The sequence below is a fragment of the Phacochoerus africanus genome, chromosome 9 (assembly GCF_016906955.1).
Source record: "Phacochoerus africanus isolate WHEZ1 chromosome 9, ROS_Pafr_v1, whole genome shotgun sequence".
Taxonomy (NCBI): domain Eukaryota; kingdom Metazoa; phylum Chordata; class Mammalia; order Artiodactyla; family Suidae; genus Phacochoerus; species Phacochoerus africanus.
The window spans coordinates 127,475,869-127,496,565 of record NC_062552.1 but is presented as its reverse complement, the minus strand read 5'-3'; the positions used below and the strand labels follow the sequence as shown (position 1 = coordinate 127,496,565).

Here is a 20,697-nt window from a genome sequence, read left to right as displayed (position 1 = left end):
AGCCACAGCCACACGGGATCCGAGCCGCGTCTGCAACCTACACCACAGCTCACAGAAACACCGGATCCTTAACCCACTGAGTGAGGCCAAGGATCGAACCTGCGTCCTCATGGATACTAGTTGGGTTCGTAAGCTGCTGAGCCACTAGGGGAACCCCAGCAGGTGAGTTTTATGTGTGTAAATTAGGCCCCACAGAGCCGAGCTCACCTCCCCTCCTTCTGCTCACCGTCTGACCGGCCGCTCTTCTAGGCGCTGTGGGTGCAGGCAGGCCTGCCTTCTCACCACCCTCTCCTCGTCCGGCCCACCCCTCCCGCCCACCGTCTCCCACCTGTCCACCCACCTGCTAACCCACCCCCCCACCCATTGCACACCTGTCCCTCCCTCCCCCACCCACATGGTCACAGCCTTGACGACGCCACTTCCCCCACAGCTTCAGAACACGCCACTGAGAGCTGGGCCAGGGCTGCTCTTTATTGGCCAAAGCCCCTCCAGTCTCGATGGCGCACATCTGGGGGCCAGTGCAGGGGGGCAGTGGAGAGAGGCGGTGGCACCCCTGGCCAGACCCTTCCTGTCCCCGAGGCCTGGATCCTTGTCTGCCTGTAGTGGAGTGGGGGCCGCAGGCCTGGCTACGGCCGAGGGCAGACCTCTCCCCACCCCCAGGGATGGGGTCTGCCCCCTCTGCCGAGCAGAGGCACCCAGGCCAGTCTGCTTCTGTTCGGGGCCCTCACCCACGCCCCATTCCCCACTCGGCCACCAAAGGACAGTAGAGACACATCATAGTTTATGAGAAACGACTGCTTCAGCTCAGCCGAGCAGGCTGGGAGGCAGAGCTGTGGAGCAGGGGCCCTCGCCCTGCCTGGCTCCCGTGGCTTTGGGGGAGGGGTCTGCGAGGGCCTGTCCCCAGAAGAATCGGGGCATCAGGTCACTGGAGAAGAGGGCGCAAGCTTGGTGTGCCCTGGGGACACAGCCCCCTGACCCGGTCCCCTGCAGGCGGGCGCCAAGGTGCATGCGGTGTGGGGTAGGGGGTCGGGCCGTGACATTCAGAAAGCAGACTGCGGGGGGCTGGGGGCGTGCAGGCAGGCCTGGAGGGCGCCGCGCGGGCACGTGTCCCGGTGCCGGTTGGGGTCCCCGCCGCCAACACCCCAAAGGCTCCGGGAGGCTGCGGCGCGGGCCGCGTAAGGCACGGAGTGTGGTTTCCCGGAGACCTGGCGCCAGCCCGGCCGGGAGGAGCTCTGCGCGGTGGTGCGTCCAGCAGCCCGGCTGTGGGTCCTCTCACTTGGCTCTGGGCCTGGGCCTGGGGCCTGCGGGGAGGGAGGAAAGGGCGCAGTCACGAGCAGCCTGGCTGGAAGGGGTGGCAGGGTGCGCCCCTCAGGGTCCCCAAGTCCACTCCGACCTCAGGCCCTTTCTGTGGAGCAGGGAGGCTTGCCCAGGAAGAAGGTGCGAGGTGACCCCCAGCAAGCTGGCACCTGTCCACCTGTCTAGGCTGGACTGCGCCTGGCCCGTTTCCTGGCTCCTGAGCGGGGCCGCTGGGGTCTCCAGGGCTTCCCCTCCCGAGTTGCGCTCCGTCTACCCGTCTACGCTCCCAGAGCCCCGTGGCGGCCAGCTCTCCCTGGACGCCCTCCGTCACTTCCCCACCAGCCCCTCCCGCGTGTCTGCCTCAGCTCGGTCCTCAGGGCACCAGGGCCCCAAGGCCACCTGCCGGGCCACTGCCCACCCAGCATCCCCTAGTCCAGGGGGCTTGTGCCACTGCTCCCCAAACGCCCTGCCCCCACAGCCACCTGGGGCCAGGCGGTGTTGGCCTGAGGACCCCTGCTTGAAAGAAGAGTCACAGAAATGAGTGGCAGAAGCGGACGGCCTGTGTCACTCGATGGGGCTCCATCCCAGCCCCACTGCCGGCCCCGGAGGAACGGTCAGCAGGACTGGGGGCGCGGGGCTTGTGCCCGAGAGGACCGGGGGGACGCAGGAGGCAGCTTGATGCCACTCGGCCCGTGGCCATGGGACCTGGTGGTGGGAGCACCCCCACCTGAGGGCAGGGAGGTCACGGAAGGAACGAGGGGACAGAAACCCCAGGGCAGACGGGCCCGTCACCCCGCGTGTCACCCACTGTCTGCTCACCGACTAGGGTGAAAACTGTGGGACCACAGGCCCCTCTCATGGTGCTCTGGGGAGGCCTCGGGTCACGGGCATAGAACTCCTGCCCCAAACAACCTGGACCCAGTCAGGGGACCAACCAGACACCCCCAGAGTGTGTCTCCCACGATGTCAGCGTCACACACGACCAAAGGGGTGGACGTGTGGCCCTGGGCAGACCTCGTCCCCAGAAACCAAGCAACGCGGCTGAGAAGCAGACGGGGAGGAGGGCCGCCCCAGCGGGCGGGAGAGGCTGGCAGAGTGTTGGGGGTGCAGGAGAACGGCCCTGACGTCGGGGGCCCGGAGGACAGACCCAGGGACCAAGGGTCCTAGGAGTAGCTCTCAAGTCAGTCCGTGAAGCGGGGGCAACGCGGCAGGTGCAACAACTTTGTCTTGTGCGCATTTTTGCGGTTTGGGACGAAGGGCAGGTGACGGTCCTTTGGACCTGCTTGTAAACCTCCTGATGAGCTGAAGCTTTTCCAGGAGAGAAGCTGGGGAGACGGGGAGGTGGGGCCCCTCTGCCACCCTCGAGACCTGGATGACAGGAGCCATGTGCCTGCAGACGGTGGGGGGGGGGTCCCAGGCGAGCAGACCCCACATGGGGCACCCTGACCTCTCGCCAGATGAGGCCACGGGTGGTGGCTATCCTCAAACTTACGGACTGCACACCCCAAGTGCCCCCACACTCAGGGCCAGCAGCTGGGGCTGCAAGGCCAGATCCAGGCCTCCGCTGGACACGCTGGCACCCACGGTGCCAAGCTCGGCAACCACCCAGGGGCAAACCCCAGAGCGGGGGATGAGAACTGTGCCTTCAGTGAGGATGCGCGGGCGGGAACTGCCCTGCACTGCACCCCAGCCTGGCCTGCGGCACCAGCCGGACCTCACCTTGGGGCCCCGGGTCCAAGCCCCACACACAGTGGGCTGCGAGTGCTCACGGGGCTCCTGGACGGGTGGGGCAGGAACCCAGGCCCGTCCGTCTGGTCGCACCTGTGAGCCTCGTCTAAGACCCTGACTGTCTCGCCCTGGCGGGGGGTCCCGGGAGGCCGGAGCTGCTCCCGGGGGAGGCGCCTACACTTCCGCTGTCTCCGGGGCCTGGCCTACAGGGAGAGGAGGCCCGCGCACCCCTGCGGGGGCGGGTGGCCTGCCTGCCCTGGCGGCAGCCCCCGGGTTCCTCCCTGTCCCCCTCTGCCTGCTTGGGCATGCGTGGCCGGCACGGGGCCAGAGGAGGGCTGAGGTGCCCTGAGGACAGACACAGGGGCTGGGAGTTAGCCAGATGCTCAGGCCGGGCCACCTCAGCCTGTCCTGCCGGGCCTGGGGGCCGCGCCGTGCCCCACCCTCAGAGGCCCTGCAGCCCTGCTCCCTGAGGGCGCCCGGCTGGCCCTGTCCACCCCGCCCGCTGCCCGGCAGAGGCGGGAGGCTGCACCTCGTCACAGCAGGAGAGACCAGCTAAGCGGGTGTGGCTCCCGCCCTCCCGGAGAGGCAGGGAAGACGGGGCCAGCAGAGTCCCACCACCAGCGCCCAGGAGCGGGAGGGGAGCCGGGTTAGTGTCCAGGCGGGCCGGGCGCGGGGCCCTGCCTCTGCCGCCACCGTTAGTGCGAGCGCCAGGCTGCATACGTACCTCACTGGATCACACAGAGTCTTTTTGTTTTATTATCGTCAGGGTCAGGGGCAACCTCTGCTTCCAAATAAAAGAAACGCACTCAATAGCTGCTGGCTTGTGAGCGGCCCTGCATCTGGGGCTGGCCCGCAGGGGCGTAGAGCCAACAGGCGGCCGCGCCCCAGGCCCTACCTGCCGGGGGCGGTGCGAGGCTGGAGTCAGTGGGTTAGAGGCGCCAGGGCCCCCAGAGCTGCCTCGTCTGCGGCGGGCCACACTCTCCGGGGGAGGGCCAGGGCCCGGGATGGCCTAGCCATGACCACACGCCCAGGCCGCCACCCCCACCGCACCCTGCTGCCTCCCCCGCCCGGCACCCCTGCTCCCCGGAGGACAAGGAGGCACCGGAGGCCCCACTTACCTTCCTGGTTCCTGGAGGGGCGCTTCTTCCTCCGCTTGCCTGTTCCCTTTGAAGTCCGGCCCTGGGCCCTGGGGAGGGTGCCAGACCCGGACGAGTCGGTCACTGCGTCCTCAGAGAAGGACTGGTCCAGGGAGGTGTCCAGGGCGGAGTCTGGGGCTGTGTTCTCCTCATCCTCGTCCCTGTCCCCGCCAGGGCCAGCAGCGGGGAGGCCCGCATGGCGGCCGTGGGCAGCCGAGTCCTCTGGGCCCTCGCCTGTGCGGTTGGCCACGGCCTCGGCATCTTGGCTCAAACCCGCGGCTCCGGGGGGCTTGTCATTGGAGAAGCTGAGGGGCTTCAGAGCCTGGGCGTCTCCCAGCACCACCGGCCAGCCCTGTGCAGAGGGCGGGGAGCTCGGGGGGTCCTCCGTGGGCAGGAAATCACTGGCGTCCATGTACCAGGAAGAGCGCCTCTCCAGGGGCCCAGGAACCCCCTTCTCTGGCGGGTCTCGGGTGGGCTGTGGGCCGGCGGGGGCAGCGTCCGCAAGGTCCCAGCCCCGGGGCTCCTGGGTGGCGGCAGCGTTAAGACCCGACTCAGAGGCGGGAAGGCTGGTGCCTCCCGCGGCGGCCGCTGTGGATGGAGTGGATGTTGGTGGAGGGCAGGGACTCCCCGGAGCTATCTGGGTTTCCAGGGTCCTGCCAAGCTCCCCCCCCGCCCAGGGCAGCCCTGCCCGGTGGCCAAGTGTGGGTTGACCCCGGGCAGCCTGGGCCCCGGTGTCCAGTCTGTACAGACATGGGAGAACAGGGACACTGGGCCCCAAGGTGATGGCACATGGCACCTGTGCCCCAGGGTCCCCAAGGTAGCCTCCCCAGGTGTGGAGATCCCAGCCTCTCCCACCACGTCGGACCCCTCTCAGCCTCAGGGGCATCTGTCAATGGGCCCACTGGCCCAGCCCTCCTGCGCCTGGGCGCTGGGCGGACGGCTGGCCCAGCAGCCGGACAGCCCCTCGTGGCAGCAGAGACGGGAAGCACCGCAGGGGTGCCCACGTCTCAGGCAGCGGGGGAGGTGAGTGCGCGGGCTCTCCGGAGAAGTCAAGGAGGGCTTCCTGGAGGAAGGGAGGCCCTGAGCCGCCAGGACGGCAGAGGCAGGGATGGCGGGAAGGGAACGGCGACCGGGAGGTGGGCGAGGGTCTCACCGGGTGCCTTGTTCCTCGTGGGATCTGCGGCAGCCACCTTGCTGGCTGCCTCCGGGTCGGCTCGGCCGCGGGCCGTCTTCCGCAGCTGGAAGCCCTTCCTGATGTCGGCCAGCAGGGCGTCGATGACACACACCTCCTCCTGCTTCCCGCCTCCCTTCCTGACTGGGGAGCACAGAGCTCCTCAGAGATGCGGCTCCCAGGCCCGGCAGCCTGCCCGGAGGAGGCGCCGCAAGCCTTCTGCGGAGGGAGGCGCGGCCGAAGCCCAGACCCGCCGGCCCCGCCCCTGCTGCCCAGCCCTGGCCTCACCGGCCTTCCCGTCCTCGCCCCGCAGCCTCCGGGCCTCCTCCTCCTCCGCCAGCTGCTGCTTCCTCCTCTCGGCCTTGGCCGCCTGCTCCTTCCGGTCCTTGTTCTCCTGCAGGACAGTCGTGGTCCGTGACCCCAGCCCTCCAGCATCCCCGGAGCCCGGCCCCGAGGACCGAGCCCGCGCGCCCCGCCCGAGGACCGCGGGGCGCACCACCTTAAGGGCGCGGAGGAAGAGGTCCCGGAAGGTCTTCATGGTGGCCAGCGTGTCCTCCAGGGACAGCTGCTGCGCGTCCTCACACAGGTAGCTGGCCAGCTCCTGCTTCTTCTGCTCGATGGCCTGGAACACCTCCTCCAGCTCCTGGGAAGCCGCGATGCTGGCCTGGGGGCACAGGGGTGGGATCCCGGCCCTGAGAGGGGCCACACAGGGCACAGCCCGGGAGGGCAGGGGCGGGGTCCACGGCCCCAGGAGGACAGGTGCCTGCCTGCTCAGGCCCTGCAGGCAGCGTGGTCTCTGAGCACCTCAGCCCCAGAGTCGACGGAGACCCCCTCACCTGCAGGAACCCCCCCCCAGGGGGCCAGGGCAGGGGGCTGCCTCCCGCCGGGTCCCTCCCGCTGGGTGCCCCCCGCCCCCGCCCGGGTCGCTGTCCTACCTGAGGGACCCCCGGGCAGCCGCCTCCACCCGGGCCCCTGGCCCAGCACTTGCCTGGAGGCGTTGGCTGTACTGCTCCTGCACCTCCGGGACCGAGGAAGACACTTTCTGCTGCATCTCCAGAAGCTTCTTCAGGTTGGTGCTGGACTCCGAGCGGATGGTCTCAAGGTTGATCCTGAGGCGCCAGAGGGCAGGCAGGGTCAGGGCATGCTGACGTTCAGCCTTGCTGGGACGTCGAGGGGCCCCCGGACGGCACGCCACAGGGACAGCGGGGGCCTGACCCATCCCCCCGGGGGGATGACCCCACCCTGGGATAGAGGGGACCCGACCCCCCCCAGGGACAGAGGGGACCTGACCCCCCTGAGGGACAGAGGGGACCCGACCCACCCTGCCCCGGGGACAGCGGGGACCTGACCTCATCCCTCTGGGGACAGAGGGGACCTGACCCACCCCTGAAGTCTGCCAGAGCTATGGGGTGGGCTGAGCACGTGGGTGAAGGGCCGGCCATGGGAGGTGCTGGGCCTGCAGTCTTAGGACTGTGACCCCAGTGGCTCTTCCTGGCCTCCTGGCCTGACCCTCTGCCAGGTTCTGCAGCCCCAGGACCGGAGCGCCTTCCGTGGGGCCGGCAGGGCCTGAGCTGGGAGTGTGTGCCCCTGGGGTTGGATGGCTGGGCTGCCCTCGCAGAGCCGCCCCTGGGTCACGTGTCCCCACGGCCCCTGCTTCTCTGGGCCTCAGCTTCCCTGTCTGTCCGTGGGGGTGGCACGGCCTGACTGGTACAGGCTAACCTTGCAAAGAGGCCACGGGAGACCAGCCCCTGGCATGGCCATGGCCAGGCCACTCCCTGTCCCACTCGTCCTCAGGGTCCTCCTGGTCTAGGGCACATGGGCCGGGCCACAGGGCACAGAGGTCCTGGCCCAGGTGGGAGGTTGGGTGGGAGGCGCCTACCCTGCAGCTTGGGAGGGCAGCTCCAGGTCCTGGGGCAGCTGCAGGAGGCCCGGGTGGCTCTCTTCCACCTCCTGCAATGCCAGGTCACTGTGAGACCCGCGGAGGCTGCCGCGGGCCCCGGGCGTGCCCGACTCGCCCCAACCCCCAGCCCTCAGCAGCTCCGGGCCCGGCCATGACCCTGACATTTTGGCTTTCCACAGGGTCTGGGCAGGGGAGCGCTGCCGGGTGCGGGCAGGACGAGAAGGGAAGGTCAAGAGCTTGAGTGCCCCCCTGCCCAGCGTCCCCGGCCCGCGGGGCACCTCCAGCACGTGGTGCAGCAGTGTCACGCGGCCCTGCTGGGACTTGGTCTCCGTGAGCTTCAGCAGCGTGCTGATCTTGAAGCCGTCGGCGTCCCCCGTGTGGCTGCCCTGCGGGGGGACAGGGTCAGTCTCCCGGCCTGGACGGGGCAGGGCGTGAGGGCGCCCGGGTGCTGCCACTTACGTAGTTGAGGAAGTTTCCGATCTTCAGGATCAGCTGGCAGAAGATGGGCAGCTGGTGGCTGGTGAGCAGGCCTGCGGGGACGGGAGGAGGTCCCTTCACCGCCTCCGCCCGGCTCAGCCCAGCCTCCGCGGGCCGAGGCCAAGGGGCAGAGCGGCGGAACCCTGGCCACAAGCGAGCCTGGGGGCTCCGGGAGCAGGCTGCCCCAGCCTTGCCCGGCTCCCTGACCCTCAGGACCCCGGGGGCTGACGGCCACTGCTTGTTCTGTGGGTGAGGACGCGGAGGCGAACTTTCTAGAACCCGTGGCCACCTTGGCTCTCAGCCGTGCGGCCCAGGCGGTGGGCCACGCACCACGCGCGTCTGGGTTCCTGCCCCGTGGCCGCGGCAACTCCCGACCAGACCCTGGCTCAGGGAAAGCAGTGTGTGCGTGTGTGTCTGCGTGGGTGTTTGTGTGCATGTGCACGCGAGCGTGCCCAGCGTGGGCCTCAGGACCAGGACGGTCCTCAGTGAGGGGCAGCTGGGCGCCCACAGGTCCCCCCCGCCCCCCGCCGCCCAGGCCAGCCTGCCCCCAGCTTCGCGGCCCCACTCACTCTCGCAGGCGGCGAGCAGCAGCCGGGCCTTGGGCCGCACCATGTCCAGCACGACGGCCGTGCCCTCACACAGCAGCATGCATTCCACCCGAAGCTGGTAGCTGGGGGCAGAGCAGGCACGCAGGTGCTTAGGGGCTGGGGCCTCCCGACACCTCCCAGGCCCGGCCCTCTGAGCCCAGGCACTTTCTGGGGCCAGGCCCCAGGTAGGACTCGGCAGGACGGGGTGGGGGGTGGCAGGCGCTTCAGACAAGCACCCCAGGTGCCAAGGATGAGAGCGGCTGCCCCCCTGCAGGCACCCCTCCCTTCTAGAACAGCCGAGAGCATGTCCAGGGCTCACGGGAGGGCCTGGTCGGCCTGCATGAGGCCACAGGGCCCTGCCCGCTGCCTATTCTCCACGCCGCCGCCGGCCTGGAAGAAGAGCCCAGCCCCATAGGAGCCCCATGGCTGAGACCCACACCCGCTTCGTGGAACCCTGGGGAGGGGCCTGCACAGCCCAGCTCCGGCTCTCAAGCCCCCACCCCCCGCGGGTGTGCCCTGGGGCCGCGGGGCTCACCAGGGGGTGCCCAGCAGGAGGAGGTAGAACTGGTCAGCACTGGCTAGCTTGGCCCGATCCTCCGAGAAGGCCCGCAGGTTCTCGATCTGCAGGAGGAGGCCCACGCGTGGGATGCTCACCAGGCGTGGCCCTGGGCCAGCCGGGAGCCGGACGCTGCCCAGGGCCGCGGCCGCTCGTCCCGCTCACCTCGTGCTTCTCGGGAAGGAGCTTCAGGAGCTGCTTGAGGACCTCCACGTCGAACTTGGTGGTGTCCCCGGCCCGGATCATGGCGACGACCTCCTCGTTGGAGCTGGGACGAGAGGTGGGGGGCAGAGGGAGGCTCCAGGCTCCCCCCTCGGCCTCCTCGGGGCTCTGCCAGCCTGGCACGGCCCTTGGCCCACGACGCCTCTGCTGGCCACCCCCGGGTTTCCTCCCACACCTATGAGGCCGGGCCCAGGGCTGCGGGGGCAGCGGTCAGCCCCTGCACGGGTCACACAGAGACGAGGCTGAATGACACACCCCGTCTGCCATAGCGTCCCCTGCCGCCTCCTTCCAGGGGATGCTCAGGACACCGGGGGCTGGCTCGGCGGAGGGCCGGACTCAAGGGCTGAGAGGCGGGGCCGGGTCCTCACCCTGGTGCGGCCACCGCCTGTCTGTGGCTTTAGGGAACCCCAGCCTCTGCCTGGGTCTCAATTTTCCCCAGGGCGTCCGGCCTGCTGTCTGCAGGGCCCCCAGCTGGGGTCGCCTGTGGCTGTGAGCCCCTCATCTCCAGCCCCAGGCAGGGGTGGGAATGTGCACGTTCCAGGGACGGCCTGCAGAGGGCACTGCTGAGCCCAGGCTAGGCGGTGAGGGCAGAGGCTGGGCGTCTGGCTGGGCTTGGCGGGAGGGGCTGGCCCTGTGACTCTGGCTGCCTCCGGATCCGCGGTGCTCACCATTTGAACTGCTTCAGGAAGATGTTGAGGTTCAGGCTCTTCTTGGAATCCAGAAAGGTGATCTGGAAAACATCCCGGCCCATCAGTGCCTGGGGGGTGGGCATGCCCCCCCAAGCCCTGGCCCCACGCCTACCTCTTTGGGCTCCTTCCTGGCCGGGGCGGCCACCTGCTCCTTGGGCTTGGCCACGGGGAAGGAGAAGAGCCGCTCGATGCTGGAGAAGTCGGGCTCCACCACTTCGGCGTCCGGGCTGCTCAGTGACGCCCACATGGAACTGCTCTCTGGGGGCGAGGGGCGGCCAGTCAGGGGCGTCCTGCCTGGGGCCCCCCGGGGCGCCTGGCGACGGACGGAAGCCCTCCAGCTGCCGTCAGGCTGTGCGCGCCTTTGTACGCGCAGGCCCGTGTCCCTTCTGGAAGGCGACCCTCCAGCCGGTCTTAGACCTGACCTTTTCTGAGCCCCACACCCCCAGACCCCCGGGGGCCTGGGCAGCGCCGGGGCTGCAGCGTCAGACACACACGCCGGCCTGCAGGGGGCGTGAGGGAGGAGAGGGTCCTGGGTGGGGACCTCGGACCTGTTCCTGCCCCCTGCCGGGACCGCACGGCAGCCGAGTCCCGTGGTGGGCTGGGTCTCACCCTGGGCCACACTGGACGGCAGCTTCTGCCAGTTCAGCTTCTTCATGCGCAGGGTGGGCGGGTTCACCCGCCGGTGTCTGGGGACCCAGGCGGAGCCCAGGCCGTGGTCCACCTGGGCCACAATGACCTCCTCCTCGCCACTCACTGCAGGGGGCCCGAAGGTGCCCGGCAGGGGTGGGGGTGGGGGTGGGCCCCCCATGCCCGGGAGTGGGGGTGGGGGGGGTATGGTCCCACCAGGGCCTGGCGGTGGCGGTGGCGGTGGGGGGGGGTGGCGGGGGTGAGGGGACTGCAGCCCCCAAGCCTGGCAGGGGTGGAGGTGGTGGAGGGGGGGGTGGGGGAGGGGGCGGGGGCCCGGCAGTTGTGCCAGGGAGGGGGGGGTGGGGGAGGCGGAGGGGGCCCGGCAGTTGTGCCAGGGAGGGGGGGTGCGGGGGTGGGTGGGGCGGGCTCCTGCTGCTCCAGGCCTGTCGGCTGTGGAGCCATCAGGCCACTCTGGCTCTGGACGCTGGCAACATGCAGGCTGGCGAGGGCCACCGCTGGCTGCTGGGCCTCCAGCTCCGCCTTCGGGGCACCAGCCCTTTGCGGGGAGCTGCCCCTCTGACTCTGGCCCAGGTCGACCTGGACGCTCTTGTGCGCCTTGTCCAGGGAGCACGGGCGGGGCCGCCCCTTGAGGGACAGGAGCCTCTGGACCATCTCCTCCAGGGAGCACTCGCGGGCTGCGGAGGGGACGTCGGGTCAGCGTAGGGGGCAGCGGGAACGCTGCGGCCCCCTCCCTCGGACAGGGCCGGGCCAGGGGCTCAGGCCAGCCCCCTCCCCCGCGGGCTAAGAAGCCGGGGTCTGCCCCGCAGGCTGGGGTCAGGGAGGGAGCTGTGGGCTGGGCTCCCCGACTCACTGTCATTGGCCAGGAGCACAGCCCGGTTCACCAGGCTCTCCAGGGCCTCCCAGAGCAGCTGGCTGGAGCGGAGGCTGGGCTCCAAGAGCAGGAGGCCCTGCAGCATGGCCAGCAGGTGGGCAGAAGCTGGGGAGCAGCTCACCTGGGTGGGCGGAGGGGACTGGAGGTCAGCAGCCGACCCCTCCCCGGGTGGGCGAGGAGCGTCTGCCCCCCCCCCCCCCGCCCCCGCCGCCGCTCCACACCCGGCAGGGGCCCTGCGTCAGAGCTCCCCACAGGTGCACTGGTGACCTCTGGGTCGGGGACGCCGTGAGGGGGCTGCCCGTGTGTCGTGGGATGTCAGGCAGCACCCCGGCCCCCACACACCTGAAGCCAGTAGCACCCCTGCCCAGCTGTGAGGTTTCTGGGTGCCCTGGGGACACCAGCCCTTGGCCTGAGCTGGACCAGAACTCAGCCTCCTGGCCTCTTACTGGTCCTGCGGTGCCCTCAGCCGCCCTCACAGTGGCTGGTCTCCTGGGTCCAGGACAGCCCAGCCCAGCGCCCATCCCTCCCTGGAGCGGGTGCCAGACGGCAGGTCTGGCGGGGCAGGAGCCCCCCGCCCCCCGCCCGCCCAGCAGCCCACCTTGTGGAAGAGGGAGGCGAAGACCTCCTGGTGGCTGCTGACGTCGATGCCGCCGCTGGCCCGCAGCAGCTCCTCCTCGTCCTCCGCCTTGGCCTCCGCGAAGGCCTCGAGCTGGATCAGCAGGTCCACGTCCTCCAGGTCTCTGGGGCGGGAGGGGTCGAGTGGGTCGAGCTGGCCGCCCCCACCCGCCTCCCCTCCCTGGACAATCCTGAGCAGGGCCCATGGCGCTGCCAGGGGGCAGCGTGGCGGGAAGGTCCTCCCTTGGGGGCCGGAGGGCAGGGTGCCACCGAGACCACAGCTGAGGGGTCTGCCCGCCTCTGCGAGGAGGGGCCGGGCTTCTGCCCGAGCGGCAGGGAGGGTGGGGGGGCTGACGCTCACTGAGCAGGGACCTGCCTGTCACCTCAGCCTGGCCAGTGAGCAGCGCCCTCAGCGCCAGGGAGGGCCCAGTGAAACAGCACCAGCCACACGTCAGGCTCTGCCTCCTGGGGTCGCCCTGCCCGAGATAACTTTCCTGGGGGCGGGGGCCCCACCCTAGAGAGGGGTGCCCATGAGGCCCGGGACAGGGTTCTTGGCCGTTGGGTTCCTGGGTACTGTTTAAATTCGAATTTGAGGTAAACAAGAAAGGTGTTTAGCATAAGTATATCCCGTGCAACAGCTGGGATATACTTGTGCCGGGCGACCTGCTGCTGTCTGTCTACGGATCCAGGTGAACCCGGTAACCTGGGCAGCCTGCACAACGGCCTGTCCAGCAGTGCTGGGGACGGCAGTGGGTTCTCTGGGGCCCAGCCCCAGAAGCGGGGGCCGGTAGGGGCTGCCCCCAGAACTCCCTTCCCTGCCCATCTGGAGGCATGGTTTGGACCTGGCATGGGGGTTGCTGATCTGGGAACTCACCGGAGCCGCGACAGAACGTCCAGCAGCTGCAGTCCTGGGAAGGGGCGGGCAGGGTCAGCGGGCCTCGGCTGCTCTGTCTGGCCCTCCCCACCCCGTCACTCAGCCTGTGGCCTTCGTCCCCACCTGCCCTTTCCCTGGGCACACTCCCACCACCCAAGGCGCCCAGGTCAGGGGGCAGGAGGGGAGCTCACTCCCTGGGGGCACCGGGGACATGAGGCTCTGGGGAGACCGCCCTGGACAGAGAGTGGTGCCCATTAAGCAAGCGGGACCGAATGTCAGACCACCCGCCTCCCCCCAGTGCCCGCAGCCTCAGCCCGGAGCGCCTGGCACTGAGAGCCTCCAGGGCTGAGGTCCTGGGGCCCCAGGGCCACTGAGGGGGGCAGGAGGCTTCCCAGGCCCATGACTGAGCCCCCCTGGGGCCCCGGGGCAGAGGTGGTGGGCGTACCGATGAACTCGCTGCGCAGCTGGGCGCGGGCGCGGACATCCTCCGGGCCCAGGATGATGGCATTGACCACGCTGAGCAGGGTGGCCACGTAGGGCACGTTGTCGCTGTGCGAGAGCTCGTTCATGATGACGCTGAAGCGGTACTGCTGGCTGCACACCGTCTGCGGGGCAGGCAGGGGTCAGCGTGACTCCCGGACCCCACCAGCGCCCCCCCCCCACCGCTCACCTTGTAGTGGTCCAGGGCATCCAGGGTCAGGGCGTGGCCATCGGGCGAGTAGATGCAGAGGGCGGCCAGCAGCTCAAACACCTGCTTCTTGACCATGACGTTGGATGTGTCCAGAGCTGCCGAGAGCAGGGAGCCCTTCAGACGGGCCCTCCTCCCCGCCTGTGCGCCCCACACTTCAGCCGCGAAGGTGCCTGCTGGCAGAGGCCAGGGGCGCTGGACGCCGCTCCCTGCCCACATCAGGCGCTGGCCTCTCTAGACGTGCTGGGCCGCCCCCAGGACCACGGGGAGGGGCCCGGAGGCAGGTGTGGCCCCAGCCCCCTGGGGTACGCTGGCTGGCCCCCAGTTCTTAGAAAGGCCCCGCTGGCTCTGGGCCCCAGGCCCGCGATGGCACACCGCCGAGGACTGAGCCACCTTTTCTCCAAACTCGGCACCCACAGTGTTTACGACAGACAGCCTGCAAGGTCTCCTCGTCCCCAAGTAGCCCAGCACCCCACTTTGTTCCCAGAGCTGGGAACGCTTCGGCCGCGGCTCTTGGCTGGCCCTGCTACGGACAAGTCACGAAGGACTCCAGGCAGAAACAGCCGGGCCTGGGCCGGGTCAGCAAGAATGAGGTGGTTCCACCAAGGGCCACCTGGGCTCTCCCCCCAGGGTTGGCACTACGTCTGGCCGTGGTCTGGGACGACCTCCTCAGAGGGGTGACTGAGAGCTGGAAGATAAAGGGTGAGCAGGACTCCACAGGTGACGAGGAGGCGGGGGCTGGGCGGGCAGCTCAGGAGAGAGACGCCCGTCCCCCGCCCCCCAGCCTGGGGAGACCAGAGCAGGGGCAGGGGGCGGGGTGGGACTGGAGGACGATGCGTGAGCAGGGGCCGGCCAGACCTGAAGGGCCGAGGCCCCGCTAAGGCGGAGCAGCTCAGAGCCAGGTGGAGCATAAGCTGGGCCACTCCAGCGGATGGGTGTTTCTGACCCAGGTCAGTCCAGCTGCCACAGTGTGGACAGGGCCCTGGAGGCCAGGGACTGGGGAGGGGGCGGGGTGGGAAAGCAGGGCAAAGTCAGAGTGGAAGGGGCCACCAGGGGCGGGCAAAAGTGAGGGCGTCCAGGGTCAGGGCCTGGACAGAGTGGAAGGGGCCCCTTCACAGAGTGGAAGGGGCCACCAGGGGCGGCTGGTGGAGGATCTCGGCTCCAAGGTGACGTGGAGCTCTCGGACCTGGGCAGATGGCACACGGGTTCCTCCTCCGGGAAGCCCTCCGGCCTGCCAGACCAAGCCCTCTGCTCGCACGCCCAGCACTCCCCCCACCTTCCCCGGCGGGAGCCCCGGCTCACCCTGGGAGAGCTGGCGCACGTAGGCCTGGTTGCTGAGGATGTACTGGATGCCCTCCTGTGAGTTCATGACGGCGCGCACGCAGCTGATGCAGGTGAGCTGCAGCAGGGCGTCTGCGATGCGCGCCACGCCGCGGCCCGACAGGCGCGCCAGGGCCTCCAGCAGCAGATCCAGGCCGCTCTGCTCCAGGAACTGGACCATCCAGCCGCCGTCGCTGCTCTCCAGGCGCTTGCGCAGGCCCGAGTAGTTGACCACGGAGGGCATTTGGAGGAGCCGGGTACACAGCTCGGGGTCGGCGTTCTCCAGGTTGGCCTCCGTGGGGTCTGAGTCCTGCGGCCCCAGCTTCTCCTTCAGCGCTGCCCACTTGCGCTGCGCGCCCTCCTTCACCGACATCTTGCTCAGCTGCGGGGCCAGGGCAGCGGGGTGTCAGCCCGGTGTCACCCGGAGCCCACCCCGTACGGGCGGACCTGCGAGCCCAGGGGCCAGGGCCCAGCTCGGCCCCGGGCCAGCAGCCGACAGAGCCCTGTTTCACGTCTCCACCCGCCAACGCGGGGCTCCCCGCGCTTCCAGCCGACACCCAGGACCCTCTGCCAGCAAGCCCTCGCCCCACCAGGGCGGCCGCGGCCCACGGGCCTCCCCCGGGCCAGGTGCTCCGGCCACCCATCCCTGTCCCGGTTGTCATGGCAACTAAGGAGCCAGCACCGCGGCCCCAGGAGGCTACACTGGCAGGAACACCACTGACCCAGTGGTTCGCAGGCAGCAAACACGGCCTCTAGGGCTCCCTAAACTGGCCCCCAGGGTGCTCCTCCCCCACCCAGCGGACAGGCTCAGAAGGGGACAACAGGGTGGGCGGGGACAATTCCAGGCTGCCTACGGAACCAGGAATGTGGCCGGGGAGGGGGGGCCGACTTGAGAGTCATGGTCGGTGCCCACTCGGGTCTGGGCCAGACCGGGGCCCTGCGGGCAGCAGCCCTGCCAGGCTCCAGCTTCCGTGGGCCTCAGGCGGCCAAGCCGCGTGCGGTGGAACACTGGTGTCCCCCAGGCCGAGGTTCGTGGAGACGGACCTGGATGCATCGCAGCAAGAAGTGCCAGAGACCCTCCCCCAGAGGGTGAGCGGGTGGCCGGGCCCAGAACGTCCCCAACACGGGCCGTGTCCGAAAGAGAACAGCAGGACAGGCGGGCTGCGCCTGTCAGCACCACTCCCACCAAGCCCCCCTTCCTGGGGCCGTGACGCTGTCCCAGCCACAGCCCCTGGGACTGGCCCCAAAGGTCAGGGGCAGCCAGGCTCTTCTGCGGCCATGTATGGCTCGAGTCTTATATTTAGCATGGGAAGAAGGCCGAGGGACAGGGCATGGTGACATCACTGCACCTCGAACCAGCAAGGCCCGCCCTGCCCCTTGGCCTCCCACCACCACAGGTAGGCACGGTGGACCCCACTTCACGGGAGGGGACATGGAGGTGGCACCCAGGGAAGCCAGATCACAGGCCCACAGTGCCAGAGCTGGAAATGGCAGAGCTGAGACTGGACCCCAGAGGGTGGCCTGGGCCCTGGAGACACGGACGTCCAGCACGGTTTCACCCCAGGGGCTGCCGGCCCTGGCAAGTGAGAGTGGAGACCCCAGGGGCCACCTGAGGTCACTCAGGAGACAGGTGGAGTGGGGCCAAGAGCCCAGGTACCCGTCAAGGGCTTGGCTCCGAGTCCCAGTGCTCTGCTGTCACTCCCTGAGGTCCCGCTCACCCTCCGCCTTGGCGAGCTGCCCGAGCCCACCCCCAGCCGGCCGGGAGCAGAGAGAACAGCCCTCCTGTTTGCAGTGGTTCCACACCAGGGGAGCAGCACCCTGGCTCCCACCTGCCCCGAGGGACCCCCCTCCACCGCCGGAGGCAGCCTGGCTGTGTGTGCACCAGCTCTGGCCCTCATCCACAGACCCTGGCCAAGCCACCCGTTCCGTCTGAGCGCCAGCATCCGGATGCTGGCAGCAGACTACGGGGGGGGGTGCTCGTCGGCCCTCCCCCAGGGGCCCCCGCAACCTGGGTCCAGCGCAGGCTGTGACTTCAGGGTTTAAGCCCCCCTCCCAGGCGTGGCCGCCGTGGGCCCCACGGACTCACCCAGATACGCAGGACCTTCCGGCCACCTCTGCCCACCCATTCCAGGCCCTGCCTCGGGCTGCCCCTCACACTCTCCTGGCTTCTCATCAGTGCCACCTGCACTGCCTGGCTCCAGCTGAGGCCCTGGTCCCTCCTGGGCAGCCTCTGGGGGGAGGGGCACTGCCACCAGCACCACGAAGAGCTCGGCAGACGGACCTCTGCACACACTGCTGCCCGCCTGGGGTGCTGCTGCTTAAGGACCCAGAACTGACCCCTCCCGCCCCGGTTGGCCCGAGTCCCTGGCTGCTTGGCACAGGCTGAGTGGACATGGCATGGACTCTGACAGGCCAGGCTCTGGCATCCCACGTGTCCTCTCTAGCCAAGAGCCCTGGGGTCCCTGGGTACAGAAAACTTCTCAGAGACGGCCACTGCCACCATGCCTGCCCCCCCATCCCCACCCCCGCCCCGGGGCTGCCCAGTGCTCCCCGTACAGCCCCAGTTCCTGGGCCCACAGGCTCGCTGCCCTGAAAGACCCTATACATGGGGCCCCTCGGTCTGTGGGGAAGGGAAGCACAGCAGGTGACCAGCCCTCTGCCCGCCGTCCACAAAGGGGCCTATGCTGTGTGCCACGTCATGCAGCCAAGCTGCACGCGTGGGCCCTGCCCTTGGGCGCTGTGCGAGGCAGCAAGGGTGTACAGGGCTTGGCTGGCAGCAGCCCAACGAGCCCAGGGCACCCAGCAGCTCAGGTGGGTCCCTCTGTGATACCCACCAGCACCCCAGCCTCGTCTAGGGCCCGCCTGGTCGGCCCGAGGACGTCTTCCTAGAAACGTCCCAGCTGCTCTTCAGGCTAGAGACCGAATCCACAAACGGACAAGGGCCAGACCACACGTAAACATGAAACTCCGACCCAAGCAGCGGCCACCGGCCCGGGACGCTGACCACCGTCCGCAGGGACCAGCCCAGGAAGCAGCCTGCTCCCTGGGCCTCAGACCTGCGGGAAGTCAGACTTCTATCTACAGGGACAGCTCAGGAAGCTCAACGACCACCCCGTAAAGGTCGCGCCACGGCCGGGGCCTGATCAGTTGCATTGTCTGTCCCCACTTCTGACTGAGGACCAGAGAGAGAAAGCCGGGCAGGAGGTGCCCCCGGCCAGCTGCCCCTGCCCCCCAGCCTCCATCACGCACCACCCCTGAGACGCCCTGTGTAAAGATGCCTTCTGTACAGGGGAAATATTTTAGCATTGTTTTTTGTTTGTTTTTTTGTCTTTTTGCCTTTTCTAGGGCCGCTCCTGCGGCATATGGAGGTTGCCAGGCTAGGGGGCTAATCGGAGCTGTAGCCGCCGGCCTACACCAGAGCCACAGCAACGCGGGATCTGAGCCGCGTCTGCAACCTACACCACAGCTCGTGGCAACGCCAGATCTTTAACCCTCTGAGCGAGGCCAGGGATCGAACCCGCCACCTCATGGTTCCTAGTCAGATTCCTTAACCACTGCGAACTCCAATTTTAGCATTAACATACCCATCACATAATACCTATGCATGTAGTAACAATTAACACACATGCACATAGTAAACCCACAAAGTGCTCCCACCCCCCCACCCCCGCCCAGCCCGAGGCGGGGAGGGGGGCGCTGCAGCCTCTGCCTGTTCCCATCTGGGCGGTGGGGGAGCATTTCTGCAGGGAGCACGGAGTGGATCAGCTTTCCTCTCTCGTGAGCACAGGCCGGGGGGGGGGGGGGGAGGCTTCCTGACAACGCCGGGGACCCTGCGTGGGAGGCAGCGCGCTGGAAGGAGGGAGCCCGGCTCCCTGGCAGTGCGCCCGAGGGGAAGTCCGCCTGCCCCTCCGCTCTCCATCTGTAAGGTGGCAGCACCTTATCAGGGGCGGCAGTGGGGCTCCCGGCAGAGGAACAGGGCCCGGGGCTGGGAAGGGGGCCCAGAGCGAGCACGCAGGACGCTTGGGCAGCGGCGGCACTGCCTCTGCTGGGCTGCCCGGCTCTCCGCCCTCGGGCCCTGCTCCACCCTGGCCCGCCCTGCCCAAGGGCTGAGAATGGCCAGGCCTGGCGCAGAGACTGGCGGCGGGGCGCTAGGGGCCTACCCGCCACAGTCAGGCCAGAGGGGGGCGCGGCTGGCCTGTGGCGGGCGGCGCCCAGGGCGCCCCCAGATGAGGGGCGCGGCCCGTCTGCAGGGCCCGCACATGACTTCCGAGCGCAGTATTTGCAGCCAGGACCCCAAGTCCACTGCGGCTCAGGCCAGACCTCCGTCGCTCAGGGTCCCGGGGCCTCAGCACCCCAGCGGTCCTCCAGTCGGGCTGCTTGCCCCCGCACGGGCAGGACACCGCGGGCAGGGCCTTTCGCAGGGGATCCTGAGGCTCTGACCTGAGTGCGACGTTGCCCTTGGGTCTCTTACATTCACCTCTTTTCTACCGGTGGGGTTGCCCCTGGGGCGGGGTCACGCCTTGCCCTGGGGACTGGGCCTCCTGAAGGCAGGGTCTCCCTCGGAGCCTTCCTAGGGGTCAGCCCTGGGATCTGGCGCCCTGCTCACGGGCACTCGCCCAGCCCACACAGAAGCCACCTCCCCAGACACCTGGCCGGCTTCCCTCCTGCACCTGGCCAGCGGGCACAGTGATGCTGGCACCTCCACCGAGGCGCCCTTGTGCCTAGGCAGCTGTGCTGACTCATGGGAGGTCTCCGCCCCTGCCTGGCAGTCATCAAACTGAGAGAGAGAGAGAGAGAGAGAGAGAGAGAGAGTGTGTGTGTGTGTGTGTGTGTGTGTGTGTGTCAGGGTCAAAGCCCAGCCCCTGCTGTGCAGATGGAGAAGCTGAGCAAAGAGGGTGAGCCGGTGCGTGTGGGCAGGAACTGGGCACTGAGCGATGTCCTGGGCAAAGCTGCTGAGAGGCCTGCAGGGGCCCCTAGGGCTTTGAACTGCAAGGCAGGACGGGGAAGCCCAGACTCGGAGCTAAGGTCTTGGCACCTGTGAAGGTGCCAGCTGCTCCTCCATCCCTGCAAAGGCAGGCAGAGGGGCTCTGGTGACAGTGGGGGCCAGGGCTGAGGAGGGCACCTGGGAGGGGGGCCGGTTGCTGAGGCTGGGGAAGCAGCTTCGCGGTAGCCCTGCCAGCATCAGCAGGGGCTGGGGTGCCTCTGGGCCCAGAGCCAGCAAGGGTGGGGGCGGGGTGCAGAGTGAGCGCGTCTTCCGGGGTGGGCGGTAAAGTGGCAGGAGCGGCTCCGGAACTGGGAGCTAGGGGCTGCCACACTCTATTTTTAGCTCCTGAGAGAACCCAAATTTTTCCACTGCCTGGCAACTCTTGGATTACTCCCCTGGCAGCTCCCTGGAGCTTCGGGGCAGCCCAGGCCCTGCTGGGTGAGGGGGGCGGGGGCGGGGGCGGGGGAGCCGAGGCTGCCCTGCCTCGACCTCCGTCACCTGCCTTTCCAGAATCTCGGCTCCTTTGAGCCTCCAGCACGCGTGTCACCTTCTGCACCAGGCCACAAACCCTCAGGGACCTTGACTGGCCCGTGTGGGTCACTGCTGTGGCCTCACCCCCACCAGGGTCCTGTGCGCCCGTGGGCCCCAGGGAGGGAGGAGCTAAAGGAGGTGCCCATGACCTGCCCCTCCCAGCGGGCGGGTCCTCGCCTTTCCCAACTACAAGGAACTCTCCAGCTCCAGGGTCGGGGGCGAGGCCCTTGCCTCCTAAGCCCTCGCTGCGTGTGCGGAGGCTGGACGGCCACCACCACATCCAGCGCAGGACAGAAGGGGCCGGCTGGGAGGTGGGTGGTGCCAAGACGCTCATGGCAGCGCTGAATTAGAAAACCCAGACGAGAACCAGGACGCGGGCCGCATGTGTGGGATTCCAACGACAT

General features: G+C 68.9%; 1 protein-coding gene across 1 annotated transcript; it reads right to left on the bottom strand.

Annotated features, from left to right (window-relative positions):
• Nucleotides 1–446: 446 nt before the first annotated feature.
• INF2 (inverted formin 2) lies at nt 447–17,069 on the bottom strand. The gene is given in 24 exon segments (XM_047794684.1): nt 447–1,301; nt 4,143–4,748; nt 5,314–5,475; nt 5,620–5,725; nt 5,831–5,995; nt 6,320–6,440; nt 7,211–7,281; nt 7,510–7,617; nt 7,691–7,761; nt 8,278–8,378; nt 8,831–8,916; nt 9,017–9,119; nt 9,742–9,803; nt 9,875–10,020; nt 10,372–10,631; nt 10,633–10,740; nt 10,742–11,084; nt 11,261–11,402; nt 11,880–12,021; nt 12,771–12,804; nt 13,216–13,375; nt 13,441–13,556; nt 14,761–15,160; nt 16,865–17,069. Coding segments are annotated over 24 exon segments (3,729 nt in total). The 5' UTR covers nt 16,952–17,069; the 3' UTR covers nt 447–1,272.
• Nucleotides 17,070–20,697: the final 3,628 nt, after the last annotated feature.